The sequence below is a fragment of the Hibiscus syriacus genome, unplaced genomic scaffold (assembly GCF_006381635.1).
Source record: "Hibiscus syriacus cultivar Baekdansim isolate YM2019G1 unplaced genomic scaffold, ASM638163v2 tig00000738_pilon, whole genome shotgun sequence".
Lineage (NCBI taxonomy): Eukaryota > Viridiplantae > Streptophyta > Magnoliopsida > Malvales > Malvaceae > Hibiscus > Hibiscus syriacus.
Window position 1 is genome coordinate 96,404 of NW_024061816.1, and position 25,780 is coordinate 122,183.

The 25,780-nt window shown below is 32.6% G+C and overlaps 2 protein-coding genes and 1 pseudogene across 2 annotated transcripts; 2 read left to right on the forward strand and 1 right to left on the reverse strand.

The window, feature by feature from the left end:
* Positions 1-322: 322 nt before the first annotated feature.
* Positions 323-3,211, reverse strand: LOC120213568 (agamous-like MADS-box protein AP1). Its single transcript, XM_039211675.1, has 7 exons — positions 3,117-3,211; positions 2,839-3,034; positions 1,353-1,449; positions 1,216-1,257; positions 1,038-1,079; positions 722-843; positions 323-555 (listed from the first exon to the last, which is right to left on the reverse strand). Exons 2-7 carry the CDS (start codon positions 3,021-3,023, stop codon positions 462-464), a joined length of 582 nt encoding a protein of 193 aa, XP_039067606.1. The 5' UTR covers positions 3,024-3,034; positions 3,117-3,211; the 3' UTR covers positions 323-461.
* A 13,417-nt stretch (positions 3,212-16,628) lies between these two features.
* On the forward strand, positions 16,629-19,306 carry LOC120212700 (probable WRKY transcription factor 3). The gene is made up of 4 exons (XM_039210924.1): positions 16,629-17,169; positions 17,665-18,368; positions 18,448-18,606; positions 18,763-19,306. The coding sequence occupies exons 1-4, from the start codon at positions 16,702-16,704 to the stop codon at positions 19,034-19,036; spliced, it is 1,605 nt and encodes a 534-aa protein (XP_039066855.1). The 5' UTR covers positions 16,629-16,701; the 3' UTR covers positions 19,037-19,306.
* On the forward strand, positions 19,116-21,566 carry LOC120213579 (annotated as a pseudogene).
* Positions 21,567-25,780: the final 4,214 nt, after the last annotated feature.

Genomic DNA, 25,780 nt, shown 5'->3' on the forward strand with positions numbered 1-25,780 from the left:
ATCGTTTTTATTTTAAGATACAAACATGAGACTATGATTATCGACACTCATAATATCATCTTTAATACTCACTATATTTAATACTATAAATATGCTTAGTGAAGTACACCATTACAAATTAATACATAACTGAATATGAAATCCTAACTTAAAATAAAGTAGCAATTGATCATGATTACTAATTATGGGAAATCCAACATCCATGGATATATATATATATATTATACATTTATCATAGACACATATATGTATTTATACATATACACGTCAAAATAGGAACATACATAAAAGCATGAGTTTGAAAGAATTCCTCAACCCTTTCTTTTACCATGATAATGCAAATCCATCACTGTTCCTATTCACACAATCCAAAACTTCATAATTAGCTGCTAAAACAAAGCATTTTTATGCATGCACGCATTTATACATACATATATACATACATACATATAGTACCAATTTCATGCAGCAAAGTATCCCAGATGGTAAATAGGTTCAAGGGTAAGGTCAAGTTCATTCCTCCTCACTTCAGTTGCCTCTTCCTGGTAAGTGCTACTGCATCACAAATTGTAGAAGCAAGTTATGATCACACCATTTTTTATAATCCGAAACTACTTTGGCTGGATGCAAATCTATTGTACTTCAACTTTTCATTTTTTTCCAATGAAAACATATGGAAGTGGCATACCTTATCTGATTCAAGAGCAAGAAGAAATGTTACCCGATATTCAAACAAGGATGCGGCGGGGGTGGCTGAGGCAGCAGAAAAGATGATGTGTTGAGGCCATATTCTTGCTGCCCCCATTGCGACTGCTGCACCACTGTCTTCTCCCTCTCCTTGATCTGCAAATGCCAACTCAACCTCTTTATTCTTATTTCCTCTTAAATATACATACTAGTTTTGTATCTTTCGGAGATTATTAACAAAACTTCTGGCTTAGCAAAACACACACACATATATATAGGTTTGTATTCACACAGCCATAGCAATGACCGAATTTGAATGCATATTATGAAACCTAGAAGATGAAATTCACCCGCTTTGCTAGCATGGCGTTTTGCTCCTGTATCGCCTTCTCCTGTAACAAAATCATTTTGTAATGATATATACAAGTTATTGAATATATATATGAACACATGCATACATGTGTATAACAGTATATAACTTATACATCCATGATTGACAAGCAAACCATATGTTTTGAGAGGCTTTACCTTTCTCTGAAGCTCAGAGATAGATTCGCAGATGAGTTGGTTCTGCAGAGATCAATTATCTCATCATTAAAACAGCATTAAGACGGTTCCAATTGAATGATAAGAAACACCCCTATAAAAGCTGTTGAAAAGCGTACTTTTCTAGATCGAATGTTTATAGCAGTATCAAGCTGCTGTTCCAAGTTCTGCAGCTCTTTGAGGCTCAGTAAGTCTAAATCTTCTCCCATATAGTTCCTGGAATGTTTAAGAATTGAGATGTTGAATATATTATTGAACATACAGTCATGTACCACGCTCACTCAAGTTCAAATAACAAAAGTTTTAGTATCCCAAAAATGATCTGTTCAACCTACGTACTAGGGTTTGTCATTTTTATATAAAATACATTCTTGTAAATATATGGGTAAAAAGACATAATTTTAAATTGAATAAACGAATGTCGAACGCATATTTAAATTCAACACTTCCGAATTTAGATATAATAATTTATAAATTTAAATACCTATGATTTTCTGCAAGAGTTCAACCTTGGCCTTAAGTCTGTTATACTCCATGGACCAATTACCTGCAGAACATCACACTTTTTTATGGTATTTGCTCTCTCTCTCTCTTTCTCTCTCTCTATATATAATTATATATACCTGAGGTTGAGATTCTGAAGCAACTAGCTGTCTCTCAGCATAAGAATACCTTTCGTATCGTTCAAGTATTTCTCCATACTGAAAAACATGCAGAAAACGCAAATGCTTAATCCTAAAGGCTGTGTATATAGATTTTTCTTGTTCTTTTGCATGTAATTGTAAAAATTACAGTATAATCAAACAATCCTTAATAAGTCAAGCACCAACAAAAAATTACTAGATAAATCAAACTAATAATTAATAAATAATTAGATAAAACTACACTTCATAATTTAGTATGTATAATGTTTACTTTTCATTTTCAGAAAAAAAAAAGAGTTTACTGTTCATTGTTATAGGGTTTATATAATTTTTTCTATATACTAAAAAATATATAGGTATGAATAAGGAAATTTTTATAATATATAAGTGAGTATTTCATTTTAGTTTAGAGCTAAGCTAAAAGAAATGAATATTCAAGATTTATAAATGATTTTTGGGTGTAAATCCCTCTATTCCCCCCCCCCTCAAACTATAAAATGTAAATCGTCTTTTAGGGTTTTCTGTTTAGATCTGGGAGTTCTTGAAGAAACCATAAAGGGTTTAGGGTTTGATGAGCTACTGAGCAGAAGATGTAAACCATGAACCCGCGAAACATAAAGGCAAAGGGAAATAGGGTTTCAAGTATTATCAATTTAGTTCATGTAATTCTTTTGTGTGTGTTTTCTCCTAATTAAGAAAGTTAGGCCATTGGACATGAAAACAAAAGAATCAAAAAGGGAAAAAATTATTGTTCTTCCGTTGGTCAAAACTTGTTTAATTAGCCAGATTTGACAAAGCTCTTCCCCAAAATTTCCTTTCTTTTGCTACTTTGATGATCCCCTACTGATGTTCTAATTTCTTCGTTACGTTTTGAGAAGATGTGTCTTCTTTTAGCTAAACTGTTAACCTTGCATGAAAGTGAGTTTAAAAGGAAAACCCAGAAATGGATTAGTTATTTTACCAGGAATCAGTGGAGTACTCAAAAAGTTTGCCCTTGTGGGAGAAGACAATCAAAGCAACTTCAGCATCACAGAGAACAGAGATCTCATGAGCTTTCTTCAACAAACCAGCTCTCCTTTTGGAGAAAGTAACCTGTCTGTTGATCTTATTTTCTATCCTTTTCAATTGAACCCTACCTCTCCCCATTGTTCTAATATCTGATCGCCAAAACAAGCAAAACCCAGATTCTCAACACACTAAAAGGAAACAGATCCAAGTAATTGTAAACAAATATTATACCTAATAAACCGGGTGGAACCCTTTTTAGGTCTCAGCTTCTTGTGATTTGATAAATATGAAGTGTTTGCAGAGAGTGTGTGGAAAGGAAAAAACACATATAGGATTGTAAATGGAACAGAAGCAGTGGTTTTAGGGAAAGTGGAGAGTGAAAACCAGAGTGGTTTTAGACGAATGTGCTGTCGGGCTCCCATTGGTCCAGGTTGCTGTGCAGTCGTTACCATTGTTTGGAACCATAATTTCTCATTTTATTGTTTTCTTTTTCTAAAAGATAGGGTTTCTTTTTTATTTCCTTGTTGTATAGGCAATGGATGCAACAGCCTATATAATACATTTGACACCGACCCCCCCCACACTGTCACACACTTCTTGTCGACGGCGGATCTTTACTTATAAATATCCAAATGGTAATACATAATGCAGATATGTACCAAATCTAAGGTTACATTTTGGGAGAAATTAAATAGTTAATTTTTATATATTTTTTAAAGATTTAGTAAATATTTAAATATGAAATAAGAAATTTTAAAAATATAATTTAATTAGTATTTTGATGTTTTTGGATATTATTTAATTATGTTCATATTTAGGTAAGTTAACTTTTATCTCATTTAAATTCTAAGTAAATATAGATATAATATTTTGATATCATTATCTGATTTTTTTTATTAATTTATGGGTTTAGAGTGGTAGTAATTGTGCTAAAGACTCTCAATCCTTTAACAATAAATGTTCAAATACTATGCAAGTCTCTGACGCTCAAACTTGGACACCTAAAAATAAGAGTCATTCTTTTAATCATGAGATAATGTAGTTCGTGCATTCATTATTTGAATTTGTTTTACTTTTACGGATAATTAATTCATATTTAAATACCAGTTATATGCCATTCAAGAAAAAATTACTTGTATAACTATCAAGTTCAAGTTCTTTTTTGGCACAAAATTATCAAGTTCAAGTTTAAATATTGAAATAATATTTAAATTTAATATGCTTAATTAACAAGTTTAGATATTAAAGTAGATTTTGCTATTCAAATTCAAATATTACATAAATTGTACATATATAATCCACTTCTACAGTTTCGATATTTAAATGTTTATTAGGCACGAATCAAACAACCACACCAATTAAGAAATTTATTATTATTTTTTAAAATTTCAGTTTCAAGCACTGCTTATGCAGGGTCACATGTTCACCCTAAACAAATCCATAATTAAGTGATCACGTGTCTACCCTAAACAAACTATAGATCTGTTTGTAACCTTTAAAAGAAAGATAACTTATTTATTATCAAACCCAATTAAGTCACCTTAAGTATAATTACTCGTTCTTACATTGATAGTTATTAAAAAGCTATTAATTAATTAGTTTTTTTTATATATAAAAGTCTCAAAGTTTCCATCTTCAAGATTCTAAAAAGCTTTGTTTTATTGGTTAACTTTTTACTTAATTAAAGATATATATATATACACACACAAGATACACAGATCCACTCACACTATGTAAAACAATAGGTTTTACATTAAGTTATAGCTATTAGATTTAAATAAATAATAACTTAGATTTAATTAAAATTTATAGCCCAAAAATAATATTTTTAACTCATATTAAAACAATATTTTTACCTGAATCTTAATCTCAAACCCAAAACCTCAAAACCCTACCTCAAACCCAAACTATAAACCTTAAATCCTAAACCCTAAACCCTAAACCCTAACTAAAAATAAAAAATTGTTTTACTATGAGTAGAAGAAATATTTATTTAGGTTATAATTTTAATTAAATTTGAGTCATTTATTTATTTGTTTAAATCTAAAGGCTATAAATTAGTATAAAATTTATTAATTTTACATAATGTAAGTGAATCCTAACCATAATAATATATATATGGGTAAGGATCCACATTTACATATAAAAAACTTTTATAGTTTACACTTTTTAGGGTCGTTGGATTGAGAAAAATCAAAGGTTGAGATTAACTCATTGTTTTTTCAATGAACATTTCTTATTTCTACTATTAATCTCAGTCCTTAACTTCTCTGATCCAACGGTCTTAAAATGTGTAAACTAAAAGAGTTTTACACCTTTTAAAATCGTTGGATGAGGGAAAATCAAAGGTTGAGATTAATAGTAGGAAATGATAAGATATTCACTGAGAAAAATAAGGAGTTGATCTCAGTCTTTGATTTTCCTACATCCAACGATCCTAAATAATGTAAAACTAAAAGTTTATGCTATGTTTAAGTGGATCCTAACACTATATTATAAATGGTTAAGATCCACTTACACTATGTAAAAATTAATAAGTTTTACACCAATTTATAGTCATTATATTTAAATAAATGAATGAATTAGATTTAATTAAAATTTATAACCCATAAATAAAATCTTTTAACTCATTGTAAACAATATTTTTTTCCTTTTAGAGTTAGGATTTAGGATTTAAGGTTTAAGATTTAAACTTTAGGGCTTAAAGCTTGTGTTTAGGGTTTATGATTTAGAGTTTAGGGTGAGATTTAGGGTATATGATTTAGGGTTTTAAATTTTTGGGCTTAGGGTTTAGGATTAGAGATTAAGGTAAAAAGTGATACTGTTTTACTGTGAGTTAAAAATATTTATTTATAGATTATAAATTTTAATTAAATTTAAGTCATTTATTATTTAATCTAATGATTATAAATTGGTGTGAAACTTATTAGTTTTATATAAGGTAAGCGAATCTTGTCCCTACAGTCAACCCTTCATTTAAACAAGTCCTCGGCGAAACATTAATGGCTAATGAAGGTTGGGCACAATTTTCCCTTTTTAAGTTTAGGAAGGATTTTGAATGAGATCCTTTTAATTAAAAAAATCTTTGTATAATTTTTTATGCAAATAAAAGTAGTTAAATAAGTTAAACTACCAACCCTTCCTTTAAACTATTTTAGAGTTAAATAATTCAATATTCCTATAAATTTTACTCCTATAAACCTTATATAGAATTTGTTATTCAAATAAAACTAGTTAATTTTCTTTAAAAACCAAAATTATAGTAAAGGTATATATCCATAAATGTAAACTAAACACATAATTAGGATATATTTTATAGTCATTGACACATGAAACTAGTCGTTTGAGATCATACAAGGAGCATATAAGAAAAATGTTAAAAACTCATCCAAAAAATTTTAACAAAATATACGAACAGATCAGATTGCATTGACATGCGAACCATAACAGAGAATCAAACTATTAAAAGACCATCGACAATCGCAAATTATATTCGAACATCATGAGAAAATTATTTCTAAACGCAAACTGCGTATTAAAATTTAATATAAGAGTCCAAAACATGACAGATAAACATGATAACAAATAAGCGTCATCCTGATCAACTGAGGCATCATCAAATCAAATTCAGACTTGTATACAAGTATTTTTCTCAAAGTTTGTCTTTTTCCCTATTAGTTTACTTAGTTTACTTATGAATTTGTTTCTTTATAATTAAAGTATAGAGCCCTCTGAATCCTACTTTCCATTGCATTTATAAGTAGAATATACTACTAAACTACAACTAGAATTAAAGGTTTTGTACCCCAAATACAAACATATATTTTTATTTTTTTATTTTTAATGAATAATTAAATTTTAAAAATAACATTAACATAATTTCAAAGGGAATTCACATTTATCATTAAATATGATTGCTTTTTTTTTAATTTAATAATATTAGTGAAATAAATGAGTGCAGTCATCCAATAGCATGATCAAATCCAATCATAATTGTTTTCATTTTCTTAGTGTCATTTTTCTTTTTCCATTTGCTGTTGAAGGTACAGAAAGTTTCATATCATTGGGTCCATATAACAAATATAGAGAAACCAAGGGAATCTCTCCCACGTGCCCATAGGCAGTGGAAGCCAATGAAAACTATTTTACTATCACACGTTTTCTCACTTCAATTATTTATTACAAGAATTGACGACTCGGACATTTTTTACCCACACGAATTTCATAATTACAATAAGTTAGAATAATAAAATTATTGTTTATCGACGTTATAAATTATAAATTTGATCTTATATTCACAAAGAGATGTGAGATTTGTCAAATTGCAAACTTTTAATAAGATATTAAAAATTTGAGAGCGTAAATTATAGAATTTCATGAAATATAAAATCAAAGAAGTAAAAATAATATTTAAACTATATCAAAGTTTGAAATTTTTTAAGAAATAGAATTTTTTTTAATACTCTTTCGATTCGATTCATCCCTGATTATATTGTTGAAGAAAACAGGACATCACTCATTTGACAAATACAAGAAAAACCTAAAGGTTCTTGATATGGTTTGATACAGGGGCGGACCTCCATAGTGCCCGGGGTATCTCAGGAAACCCCTCATCCAGAGGCGGACCTCCATGGTGCCATGGTGTCCGGGGTATCCCAAGCAACCCCTCCACAAGTGTCACCCCTAATACAAGTGCCACTCTTAATACAAGTGCCACCCTGGGACTATTGCAACCCCTGAATTTTTATCCTGGGTCCGTCTCTGGTTCGATACAAGAAATGGTAGTGAAGTGAGCACCTTATTGTATTTCTTCTTTATATACTGAGGATTTATATTATTAGAGAGCAATTTGGTACAAGTTCCTATAAGCAATTTGGTATTAGATTTTTTCATTTTTATAAAAGTGGTACAAGTGTTTTTCTTTGAATGAGATTGGTACTTACATTTGTTAAACATTACATTTTTAACACTCGTGTTTATCAAACATCACACAAAATGATGCATATTAAATAAATTAATACAAATAATACACTTTAAATTAAATTAACTAAAATCACATAAAATTATTATATTAAATAACTTATAAAAGTAATAATTATGTAAAATTTAAATTATAACAAATTGTAATATGGAATCCACTTATGCTTTCAAACATTTGATATTGGTTTAATAAATACAAGTGCTAACTGTATAATATTTATAATTATAAGGATCAAATTGGTTAAAAAAGCATGTATCACAACCGTAAAAACGACCATTTCAAGTATCAAATATTTAATAAGTATTGAAATTAAATTGATTAAAAAGATATGTATATGTGTGTGTGTTTTGTTGATCATCAGTTAATCTAGTGAGATGAGACACTAGATTTTTTTAGCAAGACCATATGTTTGAATTTTGGCATTGTGAATGGAGCAAACTAGATTGAAGGATTACCTTTATAATCAGGGATAAATCGGGAGGGTAGGGGTATTTTTCTCCTTTAAAATTTTAAATTCTTATACGTTTTAGATAATTTATTTTGATTTTCGATTGAAAATTTACTTCTTAAAATTTCATAAGTTCGTTTTCCTTTAAAATTTTATGAATTCGACCCATATCATAAATTTATGTGTCTATCTTTATTTGTAATGAACTTTTACAATATAATTCAGATTAATCTGTGAATTTATTAAAAAACGATAATGATGAAGAAAAAAAAACCTATATGTGTGTATGGATAAAGTTGGTATATGAATGAAATAAGATTGTCACAATTGAACCATATCAAATATTTATTTCCCGTTTTGTGAATCATTTATTTGTGAGTTTTGCGATGAGATTTGTGTTGGGTAGCTCTGTTTTACGATAGTTTTAATATATAATTAAGGAAAAGTCTTACCAAAATATTAATATTTTTTAATATTTTTAGTAAAACGCTACTTAAAATATTATTTTTTTACCGAAAATATTAATTTCGCTACCTAATTTCTTGTAGAAAAATAATATTTTAAATAACACCAAATATTAACATTTCAGGTATAAAAATAACATTTTAAATAACGTCAATATTAATATTTACATTAAAAAATAATATTTTAAATAATATTTTACTAAAAATATTAAAAAAAATATTAAATAACATATTTGTTTAATAGTGTATTTAACAGTCCCTTGTACATCCCAGCTCAATAGAGAAATATATGACAATGAAGCGGAATGAGCAGTGTTAACCTAATTTTAGTGATTTGATACCTCATTTGAACCGATAGACACAACACCGAGACTTCCCAACGAACTTTGGGATTCGAAATTTATTGTTTCTTTTTATAAGAAATGATTAAATGTACGACCACTTCATTTTTTTATTATTTTAATGATTAAATTTTTTTATTGAATAACATAATTATTTTTAAATTTATAAAAAATTTAATTTGGGTCAATTGGTTAATTTTTTATACTTAACCTGAATTTAATCTAACTTCATTATCTATGAAATTTCATAAAAAAATATTTAAAAAAAGATTTTATAAAATCAAATTAAATATCTAATCAAGGTGCACATGGAGGGCTTTCAACGTGCGGCATTGAATTCCAGGGCAGCTTTATTCACGTCTTTAACTTCACATAGTTCCGTCCTAGGATATATGGCAGATCTTAGACTCTACTTTCACTTGAAAAGACAAATACCTGTACCACTTTTACATTACTGTGTTAATTCAATCTTTTTTAATGAATATAAAATTTAAATATATATATATATATATAGTTTCCTTTAACATTTACCGTACAGGATAAATTCGTTGAGTTAACATGACGAGTTTATTTAAATAATTTTTTATTTAATTCATCATGTTAAAGTGGTAAGTTTTAATAAAATATAATTTTTATTAGATTTTATGAGATCAGAATGACAAGTTTCAATAAAATTATATTTTATTAAAATTTACCATGCACACAAAAAAAGTTCAAAATCACCATAACAAATATCGAGTTCCCAAAATAAAATATCTAGTATCGTATTGAACTAAATAATTAACATACTTAAGATATTGGACTAAAATTGCCTCATTTCAAGGTCAAATAAATATATTGTCAATATTAAAATGAATGACACAAATGGGTGTAGTAGCCGAGTGTTTGAAGGTTTTTCCTAAAGGACTTGGATTTAAATTTTAGGTCAAAAGCTAATGTTTTAATTTTCTCAATCTTTAGATCAATTAAATAGTGATAGACATCATTATAATACGTATAACGCCCTGATTTCCGGATTAAAAGCTCCGGGCTAGCCCTAGAGACAGTTAATTATACCAATATGCTTGTGAGAAATCATTGTTTAATTATAAAGTGATTTGGGCTTGTGTTGAGGCACAAATAATATTAAAAAGTGGTGTATTTGATTTGGGGTTAAACTAGGAAGGACCAAAGTTATAAAACGCTCCTTAAAAGTTTCAAAAGCCGATTTTCTTTTATGAAGAGTGAGGTCACGATAGGGGGAAAACGCCAAAGGAGGGTAACACTCTCATATCTCTTTTTCCTCACCATTTGTCTCTTTTCCTATTCAAATTTCCTTCTTCCTTCCTTGGTTAGGTGAACAAATAATGACTTTTATGACCCTTAAATACTAAATAAGCATTAAACATCATATAAGGTCTTTGAGGACACTTTAAGAGTGGTTTGGAAGGTTTTAGACGAGAGAAACAAAGTTTACTGGGCTGAGGTATAAGTATTGTTCATACAATACTGATACTGCTCGTCGAGAGTTGGGCAAAAATTCAAAAGGTTTGTGAGAAGAGTATCGATACCCCTTCAAGGGGTATCAGTATTGTTCATACAATACTGATACTGCTCGTCGAGAGTTGGGCAAAATTCAAAAGGTTTGTGAGGAGAGTATCGATACCCCTTCAAGGAGTATCAATACTACTCATATGGTATCGATACTCGAGGGTTTGATCAGATTTCAATAGGCAATTTTGGTATCGATACTCATGGGAGTATCGATACTGAGGGTAGAGTATCGATACTCCCAGTAGGAGTATCAAAACTAGGAAATTTTCAAAAACATTGAATGCAATTTTGGTATTGATACACATGAGAGTATCGATACTGTGGGTAGAGTATCAATACTCTCAGGAGAAGTATCGATACTGAGGCTTTTTCCAAAACAGTATCGATACTCCCATGATAGTATCAATACTAGAAAATTTTCAAAAACATTGAATGCAATTTTGGTATCGATACTCATAAGAATATCGATACCGTGGGTAGAGTATCGATACTCTTAGGAGGATTATCGATACTGAGGTTGTTTTCCAAAACATTGAATGTAAATTTGGTACCGATACTCAGGGGAGTATCGATACCATAGGAAGAGGAGTCCCGATACCCAAGGAGGAGTATCGGTTTTATCGTGAATACTTAGGCTATAAGCCTAGCTTGGGTTTGAAAGATGAAACTAAGGGGTTTGATGAGCGAAACCTTTTAATAAGCTACAAGCGAAAACCTTAAATAATTACATGATAACATAAGATCTTAATGAGGTAAGATTCCAACATAAGATCTTAATGAGGTAAAATTTCATAAGACTTATTCCTTTGTATGATGCTCGGGAAACGACGATGACACCTTAGTAACTTTTACGACAATTATGTGATGGAGTAAAGATTATTCAGATATATTCAATCTAATGCTTGAGCACTTTAAATGCTAGTTGGATGTTGTGTCGACGGTTTATGACCTGAACATGTCCCAAGTACTCTAGAGTAGTAGACTAGCTTGACTAGGCACCGATACTATGTGACCCGGATCTAGCCTAGGGTAATGTAAGATGCAGACGCCATGTGACCCATATCTTACTTAAGGTACCCTTAGTAAGCAAACAGGGGTGTGAGTTTCGTGATGCTAAGGTGACCCCGAGCCACATCATGATGCTTACCTTTATAGTTGTGTTAATGTATGCAAATGTTCATAACCATACTGGTCGCATGCTTATATGTTGAATGCATGTAGTTATAGTTGGGTTATTTGTGTGGCACTAAGCTTGTGAGCTCAGCGTATGAAATGTATTTTCGTTTTTAGGTTCTTAGGTGCCATTTAAGGAGCTTGTCGCCAGATTCAGGACTTCTAGACTCAATATGTTATCATAGTACGTCTCGAGTATCGTAGTGACATGTACTGTCTAGACCCTATTGTCACATTGAGTAGTAACTTTTTTTTACACTTATGTATTTTTGGAAACTATTGTTGGGAGCTCCCCATATTTTGAAATAACATTTATATACCAACAATATTATTATTATGATGTTTGAATTATATAAAATGTTATAAAAATTGGCTAGTCACTGAGGTGGTTCCATTTAATATTTTAATCTTCAAGATTCGGGTTGGATCTGATTAAGATGTTACAATATGATTACACATGTCACAAATATGATTATATTTTTTTTAATAGATGATTAAATGAAAACGCCAAAACGAGAGCTAATTTTAATGAATTGTTGGTACAAAATTAAGTGACAAAATTTAATATTTTTTACAATTGAGGGGTCAACTGTTTAGTTTACCCATAATGTTTTTTGAGACTATGCATTCTAGTGCTTTTAAGTGCAATAAGAACCATTCGTTATTATCATGTGCTTTGATCAAGCTTTTGCATTCTTAAACAATCACAATCACAATCACAATACTCTTTAACTCATGATTTTATATTAATTTTAACTAAAACAGAAAAAAAGTTAATAAAAATAATCTTACAACTTAAATAAAATTTATATTTTCTCACTTTCTCAGCCATACATCAAGATAACATAATCAATCTTCCCCTCTCTTGTATGGACCTGAAAATTCCTTTCCTAGATGTAGGCTTGTAAATGGACTGAACGTTCAGCAAACCGTTCATGAACCGTGCGGCGGAAAGTTCGTTTATGTTCGTTTATTTGTTAAATGAACGAACATGAATAAGATTTTGAGTTTGTTTAATTAAATGAACGAACATGAACAAAGGGTTCGTTCGTTCATTTACGTTCGTGAACGTTAGATTATATGTTCGTTTATATTTGTTCATTTATGTTCGTTCATTTATGTTCGAACAGAGGGCAAATTGAATATGTTACGAAGATTATTGAAGTTGTTTGGATTTCAAGAAGATTATTTTGTTGAACAAATTAACTTTAAGACTTTTATTTATGATTTATGTATGTTTTTGTCGTATTCGAACAAATTAACTCTAAAGTTGCAGGTTATATTAATGAATTTTAAGTTGTTTATTCTTGTTGTTTACTTTTTTTACATTCATTTGTTATGTTCGAATAAGTTTTTTTGTGTGTTTGTGTTGTTCGTTTATGTTCGTTCGTTCGTGTTCGCTTATGTTCGTTTATTATTTAAATGAACGAACATGAACAAGCTATATTCCTTAATGAACGAACATGAACAAAATTTTTTTTGTTCATTTATGTTCGTGTTCGTTTATGTTCGCTTATTTATTAAATGAACGAACATGAACATACATCCGTTCGTGTGCGTTCGGTTCGTTTACAGGCCTACCTAGATGTATTAATTAATTTTATAAAATTAATAATGATAATAACTAATACTATCACCTTTCTTCTTATATGGCCAACAATACGATACCTTTCTTCTTATATGGCCAACAATACGATTATTTGGAACTGTAAAAGAAGAAAACGATCTGTTATTATGATGTGGATTTTTATGGTTGGACTTCACAGAAGTTAAATGATAGTCTTGGTTTTGTTTGTATCTATATAGCAAGCCATCTCTGCTTGAATTCACCATGTCTCCTCTCCACGTCCTTCATTGATGTAAGACCGGTCCCTCCAGCACCATAGCAATATGAGGCATCAAAGTTGGCAAACCACATCTCCCTTTTAAATCGGCTTTATCCTGAATGTGCATAATTCAGATTAACCAAAGGCCTCGGGGTTGACTTGATAAAGAGAGATTAAAACAAGAGTTAAGGAGATGGGTCACTCCCCACCAACAGATTTTTTTTTTTACCAAAACCTACGCATGAAGCTGCAATCCGCGTACAAATGATTCGACAGATCTGGATTCATGTTTATCCCCCGGTTCATGCGAAATGCTTTTGTTGGAATCCTGTTGATGCTTTGCACCTTGGGGCTTGGGGGGAGCTTTAGTTTTCATATATTGTTGAAATCAAATGAAGAATCAATATCAGCATCTACCAGCAGAGACGATAGTCTTTTGACCGAGAATTGTCCAACTTGATCGTGAAGCCAAATGATTCTATCTTCAACCCCTGGAGATTGACGATATCCATCAACTCATTTAATACTTGTTTTTCTCTATCCAACGAAGTTTGACAAAAAAAATGTTATCCCACTTAGTACTCAAGCTTGTTGTCCCAAGTTAACTCCGCAATCACAACTTCTTTAGTGCTAATACAACCTGTCGAACAACAAGGGAAAGGCCTGCTTTTCACAGATGAATTGATCCTAAAACCTTCAAATAATTTCATGGATTTTGGCTTCGCTGATATGAAAAATAAACCCTTTTTTAGTAGCAGCAATCTGGGAATTTCTGATGATGAATTTGGTAATAATAATTCAACTAAAAGGCTAGTTTCTTCTGATTGTAATGTTACCTCTATGGCGAACAACAATTCGGTACTATCAAGAATTCAAGTTCTTTGATGGAGTCCAACAGTCGAGAATCTGGTTCAAAGGGTTGCAAGTTTTTAAAGGGAACTTCTATAGATTCTTCAGTTGGTCCGGTCGAAGAAGGCTCCGACAATGAGCTCATCACTGCCAAGTTAATGGTTGTAATAAGGATCTTAGGATTACTACTAGAGGAATAAAGTTTGCGAGACTCACGCAAAGACAGAAAAAGTTATTGCCAATGGAACAGAAATGAGATTTTTGTCAGCAATGTAGCAGGTTTGGTTGGTTTTTATTTGCATTTCAATTTGACGTGCTTATATGTATTACATGTTTAACATTATTTCTGGTATTGAATGTAATTCATATTCCTTCATCAGTTTCCATTTACTTGCTGAATTCAACGACGGTAAGCGCAGTTGTCGTAAGCGGCTAGTGGGCATAATAAGCGCTCAAGGAAGTTTCATTTTGGTATTAAATATAATAATGCAAATGTGACAAATAATGTGTTAAAAATGATTTAAACATGGAACAAGATGTCCTTTTAATCTACATGCAACAAGGTGCATGGCTTGATTTGCACAACACTACCAACGCCATCTTCAAGTCTTGAGACTCCATCTGTCCAAGCTTGCAGGATCAAACTACCCGCAGATTCAGAAATATTTTTGAGGTGAACACACATATTAATTATTGAAAATTTTCGTATGGGTGGACAGAAAATAAAATTCTAGGGTGGACACTCATAGTAAAATAGACAACTAATATAAAGAAATTCAAATTCCAGAGTTGACACATGCCCACCCTAGATATGTTTTGCGCATCCGCCACTGCATAGGATCTTTCGATTTCATTGCTCTAGTTTGTGTGATTAGATCTCGAGGAATTTCGATCGGATCTCTTGAATGTAATCAAGCTTGCATCACAAGACGGTCAAGCTAGAGTTTTTGGGTGCAATATGAAGTTTCTCTTGAACAAGAAAGACACTTTTTTATGTGGTTAAAGAGAGTGTCAGACGGATGAAGATACAACGAAATGTTTTATGTGGTTAAAGAGAGTGTCATACGGATGAAGATACAACGAAATGTTAAATTGCAAAGGACCGAAAAAAAATTGTTGATACCATGTTAAATTGCATCTAGAGAGCATATGGAAAATACTTGTATATTCATCATCTACAATGATAATCCTTATTTATACCTCATTTGCTCACTAAAGAACAAGGCTAACAATCTCCTAACTAATACATTTGCATCTAACTACTTATCTTTTCAAGTTGACGACTCGTATTTTACAACTTAAACTTAGCTTGAAATTTTTTCAAGTCAAGTTTAAGAAATTCGAGTCGAGTTATTCGATATTCTATTCTAATTTTATTCTAATTATTTGTAGTATTATGATAAGGATTTGTTTTAATTTTCTGACTTTCTCTAACCATATAATATATATATATATATTATATTATTTTCACATTATGATATTTTATAAAATGCAAAGTTAACGGACTAAATAAAAAAGAGAGTATATTTTTTTGTAAAAAAGTAAAAATTGAAGTTACATAGATATTCTATTGTGGTATGAGCATGTGGTTCAAATTTAGTAAAAAGAGACTTAAAAATAAAAGATGAATTGAAGAAATAATAAAAAATTAAAGGATTAAATTGAAAAAAAGAAAAAGTTGCTATAAAAAAGAGAAATTGAAAGTTATTTAGGAGCATGCGATTCAAATTTAATAAAAAAATGGACTTAAAATGAAGAAGGAAATGAAGGAAAAATGAAATCGTGTGTCAAATCGTAAAATTGTCAAAATATTTAATCAAATTTTTAGTTTCTCGAGTAACTCAAAATTTCAAATTTTCAACTCGATTAGAATTAGAAAATCGAATTGATTATTCTTTAATTCAATTAATTTGAATAACTCGAAATTATAAACTATTTTAGTAAAACTATAATTTTTAAAAAAAATTATTATTCTTCATATTTTAAAAAATAAAAAACAAAAATCGCCGATCCGATGGCGCGAGTGACATCCTAAACAAAGAAAAAGAAAAGGCTTTTACGAGGCGTGGACTTTTTTGCCTTCACTAAAACTCGCTTTAGAATTCAGATCCGCATCACGCCATCACCAAAAGGCAGGGGAGCTTACCATTTCTGAATCCAAACAAAGGAAAAGCTTTTTGAGTTTTGTTTTCACGTTTCTAATGGCTGATGATGAGAATCATGAGCAGAAGCCTTCGAAACCACTGGCGCCGTCTAAACGGCCGGTGATTACTCCCCCACCACAGCCTTTCACGGAGGCCTTCTTCAACGGTGGGACAGGCTTCATGGGCTTAAGTCCAGGCCCCATGACCCTCGTTTCTAACTACTTCTCCGGCACCGACGATTTCAAGTCCTTTTCTCAGCTGCTTGCTGGTGCTATGGCGTCGCCGGCAGCAGTCTCTTCTCAAAGACTGAGCTCCACTCTTCCTACTGCGGCCGAAGACCAGGGCGATGTTAACCACGCTGAAGATGGAGTTGAGGGCGGGTTGCGGTTCAAGCAGAATAAGCCGGCCGGTTTGGTGATAACACAACCAGTACCACAGCCGTTTTATGAGATGCCGCAAGGGTTGCTGAGTCCCGCCAGCTTATTGGAGTCTCCTGGATTTAGTGTGTTTTCTCCTGGTGCCCAGGTACAAGTTTAATTTTTAATTGAAGTATGGCTTTCTATTTTAGGCACTACTTAATATTTACTACTGCTTGTGAATTCATTGTTAAATTTGATTGTGAGTTTGTTGGTCTCTGGTCTAGAATGTGGTGCTTTTAAAATGGGAAAGGAGAGTTCTCTAATTTCAAGTATATGGGAATAGTTTCCCTATAGTTACTCGGAATCCTATTTTTATTAAAATATCTATATCCTGCACATGAATATGTAAATATGATGTCTGCTAATCCTCCGAATACATGATTTTTTTTAGGAAATCTAACCATATACATACATACTCGTATGTCTAGTCTAGAATTAGTGCATGCGGTGATGTGGGGTGTCATTCTGAATCGCAGCAATTATGCTTTGCTTGGTAATATGGGATGATAAAAACAAAAACAAAGAGAAAATGCATTACCTTGCCCTTTTCCTTTTTTATTCAATCATTTTAACCAATTTCCGCTGTTTATGAAATGTATAGGGACCTTTTGGAATGACACACCAGCAGGCTCTAGCACAGGTCACTGCCCAGGCTGCACAAGCTCATTCACATTCGCAAATCCATGCCGAATCTTCATTAACACCTCCATCATCTTTGGCACTAGTTTCTTCTTTTACTGCCAATACGGATCAGGAGGTGCCGACCTCGTTGCAAGACTCTAATGTTACAATGAAGCAACCATCAGACGTATCTCAGTCCAATCAGAGATCCCAATCTGCTTCGCTTAATGTTGATAGGCCTGCCGATGATGGGTACAACTGGCGAAAGTATGGTCAGAAACAGGTAAAAGGCAGTGAGTTTCCGAGAAGTTATTATAAGTGCACGCATCCTGGTTGTCCCGTCAAGAAGAAGGTGGAGAGATCACTTGATGGCCAGGTCACTGAAATCATCTACAAAGGGCAGCACAACCATCAGACTCAGTTGAATAAGCGTGCAAAAGGTAGTGGAAGCTTAAGCGGAACTTCGAATAATCAGGGAATTTATGAATCAACTTCCCAACTTCAAAGTGGCAACATGAGCATAATTGAAGTAGGGACATCCGGTTATTCAATGTCCAAGAAGGACCAGGAGTCTAGCCTAGCTACGGCTGAACGTATTTCCAGGACAAGTGATAGTGATGTAGCAGGTGATAATGAAACCGGTGCTGATAAAAAAGATGAAGATGAACCTGACAGCAAAAGACAGTATGCAAATATTTCTATATTCATCTTTATGCTCCATTGAATAAGCCCAATCCAACAAAACTTGTTTCTTTATATGCAGAAACTCAGAAATTAGAGTTTCAGACCCATCTTCCTCGCATAGGACTGTCACAGAACCTAGAATTATATTGCAGACGAGAAGCGAAGTTGACCTACTGGATGATGGCTATAGGTGGCGCAAATATGGACAGAAAGTCGTCAAAGGAAATCCTTATCCAAGGTAATTGTTTATCTGTACACCAGGTGATAGCTTTTCTAACAAATGTAAAACTTACCTTTTTGTTTGAATCATGGTTAAGAGAGACACTTCAGTGTGACATTTTCTGTTGTGTTTGATTATTTGAGTCATCCCTAATGCATTTTTATGGTTCCACAGGAGCTACTATAAATGTACAACACCGGGATGCAATGTTCGTAAGCACGTCGAGAGGGCTTCAACCGACCCCAAGGCTGTTATAACAACATACGAGGGAAAACATAATCACGATGTACCAGCTTCCAAAACTAGCAGCCACAACACGGCTAACACTGACACATCAAAAGGAAGAACACATAATATAGCAACAGACAACCGTGGTATAAATAACAGTACGAACAGCAGACAACAAGAAGTAGCACGTTTGCGGTTAAAAGAAGAGGATGTAACATAGTGTCTCTGAATTGCAACAACGGAAGAGAAATAAGCATGGAATTTTTTCCATATTTCAGGCAAATTCACTCAAAGGGCAGATGATATGTAATATTCAAGATAACAGGCGACAACTTGAGATTGAATTAGGGTTCAGTCTTGTATTTGAACTAGTTTAGTTGGCATGTATACACACACACATTGTAATTTAATTCTCTTATTCTATGCATTCTTTTGTCCATGGACCATATGTTGTTTCATATGATTTGTTGGACACCAATATGTTTGAATCTCATGAATTTCTTAGATTATATCTCCTCTGACTTATAATTTGTTTAAAACGCTGTATGCATGACTGATTCGTATTAAATCTACAATCTTCATATCACTAGGACAGTAACAACATCAAGATACTGTGTTTTGACCACATTTTTTATTGTCATGTCCAGGTTAGATTGATAATGTCATGTCTAGGACTCTAAATTTGGTGGAGATTCAGCTACAACCTTCCCTGATGATGGTACTTCAGTTGGAGGAAAAACTGTGGAAAAGGATGCAGCAGTGACAGATGAAACCTTGAAAGACACCAGTGCTGAAATCGAGGGAAACCATGGTTTTTCGAAGCAGTCATCTTGTTTGCTATGGATTTTCTCTCATTGTGCTATTATCTGCAAATGTACTGGCTCGCATGAAGAATCTTCCGAGCAACAAATGAGTGAAGATGGCATGTTTTATTGCAGTTTGAGTGAAGTTGAGGTAGGGAAGCATTTGGCATCTTTAAGCTCTATCTTTCATTATTCCTTTTGTAGGATGATTATTACATTACAATCCCTATATCAAGATAGCGTAAGAGGGTGGAATTTGCATATTAATTGCCTGGCATGCAAAAATAACTGTGTAAAAAGGATATCCTGGGATCACTCTGGCTTTATTCAATCAAATTAGAACAAAATGTTCCTCATCGTGGATTTTACAGCAGTCTTATGCTGATATTAGTATTTAAGCTACTGCAGCTGTTTCAATATCATAAATACTTTGTATTTTATTGAAGTTTATTATTCTTGGCAGGTTTCCAAATATAGTAAACACTGCAGAGTCTGTGACAAATGTGTTGACTGTTTTGATCATCACTGCAGGGTAAATCGGGATCTTCATTTGCTGAATACTTTAACCTGTTCATCAGAAATTCTGGTAGTACTTATTTTATTCACTTGGATATTTGTAGTGGCTAAACAATTGCATGGGCAAAAGGAACTACAGACAATTCTTCACTCTCATGGTTTCTGCTCTTCTATTGGTAAGTTCAGCCTACATCTTCCATGTTCGGATCATATTCTTCATATCTCGTATACGATCCCAGTTTTTGTTCTAGCCAATCTCTTCCTTCAACACATCTCGGGTCCTGATCTTCGAGAACAATAACACTGGGCTTCTATCAAATGCCAAATTCATGTATATTAATTCCTATGCCATACCACTTGATGCGACTGCTGCCATGGTTCCACTGTTGCCAGAAATGAAGATAACCTAGAGTAAGCATTTTGCTTTTCTAGTCATTTTCATTTTAATTGAATATTGACAGTTATATACTTGGTTTGTCCACGTTGGGCTTGAGATTGCAGCTTATTCTACAATGGTCGGCTGGGATCCTCGTACTTATCTGCTGTTTCATTGAGCGGAAGCGGTTTTCCGCGGATATTTCAGCATATTTAGGAAGCAGTTTCTCATTGGCACCATTCAATGTGTTACGGTGATCGGAAAGATTAACGGTAAACAAACATGATCGAAAAAAGAAAATAAAGTACACTAAAATTTACGCTGAAAACTCGAGAGAAAAAAATCACAGGCAAAAGAAAAGAAAATTTCACCATGTCGAAGAAGTACAAGATTTGTTACAAATGTTTTCTTTTCTCGTATTCATATGATCATATTCTCTCTTTTCTATTTATAGGGATCTGAACAAAAGAAAACTTGCATAGAACTGAATTTTTTCTCTTGATCAACAAAAGGTAACAACAGAAATAGAATATCAAACTGATTATAAATCCCTTTGATATACAATTATTGTGGTTTCTTACTGTCACAGGCATCATGCACTATTTTAGCAATGCTCCCTACATCACCGCTTGCGCAGCTTTGCTTCTTTCGCATTCTACTCGTGAAAGGGATCAGCACATATGATTACATAATAGCTTTACGGAAGAAAGAGCAAGAGCAACCATTGTTTGATTTCGGTTGTTCTTAAGAACTTCCAAGTAGCCGAGTGTAGTGTTGTTAACGCATTTCAAATTTCGAATACTTAAATCAGGCACAGCGGGAAGAGATGTTGACGGCTGTAGATTCCGCTACTCATCCGGGGCAACACTTACTTCCCACGTTTCGTCGAAAGTATGTCATTTGGCACTTGCATTTGGGATGACAAACATTTTTGGTATGATACTCCAATGTAGTCGCTTTTGGTGGAACTAGTTTCTAGGGGTTCTTATCGAGTGAGTAAATTACGAGTTGGGTAGTGCTCATTAAATAATTTTGTTGCTCGATTCATGTAAAAATCGGTTCTCAGTTCACTGCTATTTAAGCTCACCAATACCTTTGTTCTTTAACTATAGGTAAAATCTACTACTATTATGTAGAGTTTAATATAAACATAAATTAACAATTTTAACCAAAAATTTATCAAAAGAGTATGAAACAATATCAAAGTCTAAAATCTAAAGTAATAATCCATAAATACATTAAACAAGTAAATTAGTATATTAATAGTGATTATTAATTAATAATTTATCATCTTTCTTATTATCTATCAGCTAATTAGTAGTAGTAATTATTTAGATTTTTTTTAATGGAATAATGTTTTAAGGTAACTATTAAAATGCTATGAAAAAGTTAACAATCTGCCCGCGAACTTATCGAGTCGAATTAGACATTGCTCGATTCAAATCGTTAAGATCTCGAGTCGTGCTCGAGTTCAAATTGAATCAACTTGAATCGAATATTGATCGAGTTTTAACCGAACTTATTTCGAGTAATTCATGAGCAACTCAACTCATTAAACACTTGTCAATTTTTTTTTTAAAAAAATAACAGAACCCTCTTCTCATAAATTAAATATGTGTTGATAATGATATTAAATAAAAAAAATTGAATTCAATCAACGTAAAATCTTACTTATTATTCTCAGTAGTATATTTTTTTAATATATATATATATATTTAAAGATTGGATATATTTATTTTAAATGTCATCATATTTAACGTTATATTTTATAAAAACTAGATTAATTGTATCAACTTAATTAATTAGAATCGAAAATTATTTTTCTAGGTTTGAAATATATAAAAAGTGGACCAAAAAAAGTAAAAAATAATTTTACAGGTGAATAATTGAATTGATAAAAAAAATTATATATCCAAGACTTTGATATTTATTATTTTCCAAGTTCATTTCTTCATACACGTGCTGCAAATTTAAACTTCATAATCTTATTTATTTTAGTCTTACACCTTAAAGCTTAAAAAAAAATAGAAAATAATCTCACTGACCGAAAATTCCTTATAATATACGATTTTGACCAATTTTTTTTTGATTTGCCAAAATGACCAATAAAATCGCAATGCGATCTCTAAATCGCAACACGATCTCCAGTATCGCAAATCAGTTTCCAGATTCGCAACGCGATTTTGACTATCGCATTGCGATTTTCCAAATTAGCGTTGCGATTTTAGAAAATCGCAATGCGAATATGTAAATCGCAACGCGATTCTGACTGTCGCAACGCTGAATTTCAAATTCGCAACAGGTTTTAATTTCGCAACACAAATATTTTGGGTATATAACTACGCAGCAGCAACAACTCATAACCTAAATCCCTAAATCGCAACTCATTCCATCTCCATCTATCACTCTCTCCGGCGACATCCGTTCCTATATCCAACGACATCCTTCCCCATCCGGCAACAGGTTTTAGTTTCGCAGCTCGTTTGTTTAGTAAATTAATTTACAATAATGAAATCATCTAATGTTGATCATGTTTGGATAGATTTATGTTTTGGAGGGTCATGGGAGAATGTTCATGGTGTTTTACAATATATGTCTTTACCCATGAATCTTCAACTAAAACTGTCATTAAAAAAGTTAACTTATGAAACTCTAATGTTACGTGTTGCAAATAAATTGAATTTAGAGCCCTTAAGTGGATTTAGGTTATCTTATCAGAGAAAAGATAAAGTTTATTTGTTAACCGACAATGAAGATGTTGAACGATTCATCGCTTACATTAGTGTTTCGCAAGATGATGTTACATTGTATGTTGTTGAACCTAGAAGTAGTGAAGTTGGGTCAGTAGCGGGTAGTAATCAACTAAGTTTTTCAACCCTAGTTTATGGTGCTCAAAATTTAATGGTTCCACCACAATTTCATCACCAAGCAAATTTTGTTTCACCACATTTCCAATACCAAACACAATCTCAAAACCCACAACCTTTCCCTAATCCAAATCCCAAACAACTTTCAGCACCAAATTTCGGTTTTCGTATTGACCAGTTAGACGATGATGATCCAACAGAAAAAATTGTGAGTACTAGTCAGTATTCGAAATTTGATCTTGGTCAATACCCGGACTTTGATCTTGGTCAATACTCGAATTTTGATGATGTTTAAGAAGAAGAAACAAACCCTGCGTGTAATGATTTTGATATTGGTCAATACCCGAATTTTGATGATGAAACAGCCGCTGCCGAGGAAGATGTTGTTGATGATAATGAGGAGGAAGTTACGACTGTGAATGAACATGTTGAACATCCATTCTGTAATTCATATAACCCTGAAGAAGAAAAAGAAAAAGAAGAAATCCCCGAAGAAAAGTCTCCGAAGAAAATGCTACGGAGTATAACTGGAATATGCCAAAACTTCAGACAGTTGGTATTTGATTGTTACACAAAAATTATTCGTATCAAGAAAGATGATTGTTTTGATACAAAGGAAGACTTGAAGATAGCTTTGTATACGAAATGTGTGGAAGATGGCTATCAACTAAAAGTTAACAAATCAAGCAAAGATCGTTCCGAAACAAGGTGGATTGACAAAAACTACGTGGCGTATGATTGCAAAGAGGATAAAATTTGTGAAATGTTTCAAGTTAGGACTTTTATTGATAAACATACATGTTCAAGAACCCAAGTTTTTCCTCACCATAGACAGACAAATAAAAAGGTGTTGGGTGGTTTTCTGGCTGAGTTAATGTTTTTGAATGGCAGGGTATATCGGGGACATGAAATTATGACTGACATGAATGCTCGATTCAAGATTAGTATCTCATATTCTCAAGCTTGGAGAGCCAAATGTTATGCCTTGGAATTGTTGAGGGGGTCGCCAGAAGCATCGTTTGCCCAACTGCCTGCTTATTGTCACAATTTAAAGCTGAAAAATCCTGGGTCGTAACTCATATCAAAACAGATAGAGATGGACGCTTTGAGTTGCTGTTTATTGCCATTGGTGCTGCGGTTATAAATCAATATAATTTTGTTGACTCATTTTTGTTAGTTACATGCATTTCACATTTAAATGATTATATTTCTTGTGTATATGATTTTGTAGATTCGTTCGTTTATTACTTGCATGCGCCCAGTTATTATAGTTGACAGAGCACATTTAAAAGGTCGATACCTTGGAGTAAACTTATTAGCAGTAGCCATGGATGCTAACAATGGGATACTGCCAATAGCTTACGGGGTTGGCAAATCTGAAACCTCTGATTCATGGACATGGTTTATGGGGCATCTTAGGGATTGCATAGGTCCTATTAGCAATCTGACAATCATATCCGATAGGGCAAACTCAATTTGACTTACAAATTGTTTATGGACACTTTCATAACGCGGATGCAGGTAGGTAGCGTCTCGCATATATCACTCTAGCCATAAAATACCGTAACCACAAGCCTACTGCACCTCTATCTCTATCGGTGAGGTAGAAACTGTGTACTTCCTGTCGTCAAACGCTCCAAGCACATGCATACGAGAGGACCACAATCCCCTTTGGCTTCCTGCGTTTGTTGTGGCGCGGTCTCGTCTCTGATAACTGTAACATTGAACTTCTTTGGCTTCTTGTTTCCAGAATAAGTCCAATAATTAATCGCATCCAAGAATTTAGCCAAATGAGAGCTCCATCCGTTAATAATATCTCTTAAATCAGACAATGATATGTAATTTATCATGCTGTCATATACTATTGTCTTCAGGGATGGGAGCTGAAGTTCAACGAGAAACCAATGAGTACGTTCCAAAACAGGGATAAACACCTGCAATCATAAGTAATAATTCAAATTGCGAACTTATTTATGAACACCTTTAAAATATTTAAAAAATAAATACTAACCTTATCGACCTCCCACCATGCAGGATAAAGTTTAGCTTATCCATTAGCCAACACATATGATTCCTGTCGTTGATTCTTCAAATGAACTACGTGAAAAGACGTCGGCATAATTGTATATCGCGTATTTTTTTTTTATTTTTCCTCAATTTCCTTACTATTAGAAGACGTGACACCCATGCATCAATATGTTGTTTTACAAAAAAAGACATATATTAGTGAATTACATAAATTTAAAAAAAATTAATCAAAATGAAATATAAGAAGAAATATAAGACTTACCCCCATCGAAATAGCCTTTGTCTTCAACCCCTAATAACACACCCCACCAAGACCGATCAATCAACAAATGCATATCATCGTTGAGTTTGTATATATCAGCGTAACACCCTTG

What these genes read in the sequence shown, in the direction of transcription:
- LOC120213568 (XM_039211675.1), bottom strand. Translation starts at nt 3,023, where the DNA reads ATGGGGAGAGGTAGGGTTCAATTGAAAAGGATAGAAAATAAGATCAAC. An exon ending in GAGTACTCCACTGATTCCTG is followed by an intron (nt 1,450 to 2,838) that starts GTAAAATAACTA and finishes TAAACATTCCAG; the next exon opens with GAACTATATGGGAGAAGATT. An exon ending in ACGCCATGCTAGCAAAGCGG is followed by an intron (nt 844 to 1,037) that starts GTGAATTTCATC and finishes TGGCATTTGCAG; the next exon opens with ATCAAGGAGAGGGAGAAGAC.
- LOC120212700 (XM_039210924.1), top strand. Translation starts at nt 16,702, where the DNA reads ATGGCTGATGATGAGAATCATGAGCAGAAGCCTTCGAAACCACTGGCG. An exon ending in TGTTTTCTCCTGGTGCCCAG is followed by an intron (nt 17,170 to 17,664) that starts GTACAAGTTTAA and finishes TGAAATGTATAG; the next exon opens with GGACCTTTTGGAATGACACA. An exon ending in GAACCTGACAGCAAAAGACA is followed by an intron (nt 18,369 to 18,447) that starts GTATGCAAATAT and finishes CTTTATATGCAG; the next exon opens with AAACTCAGAAATTAGAGTTT.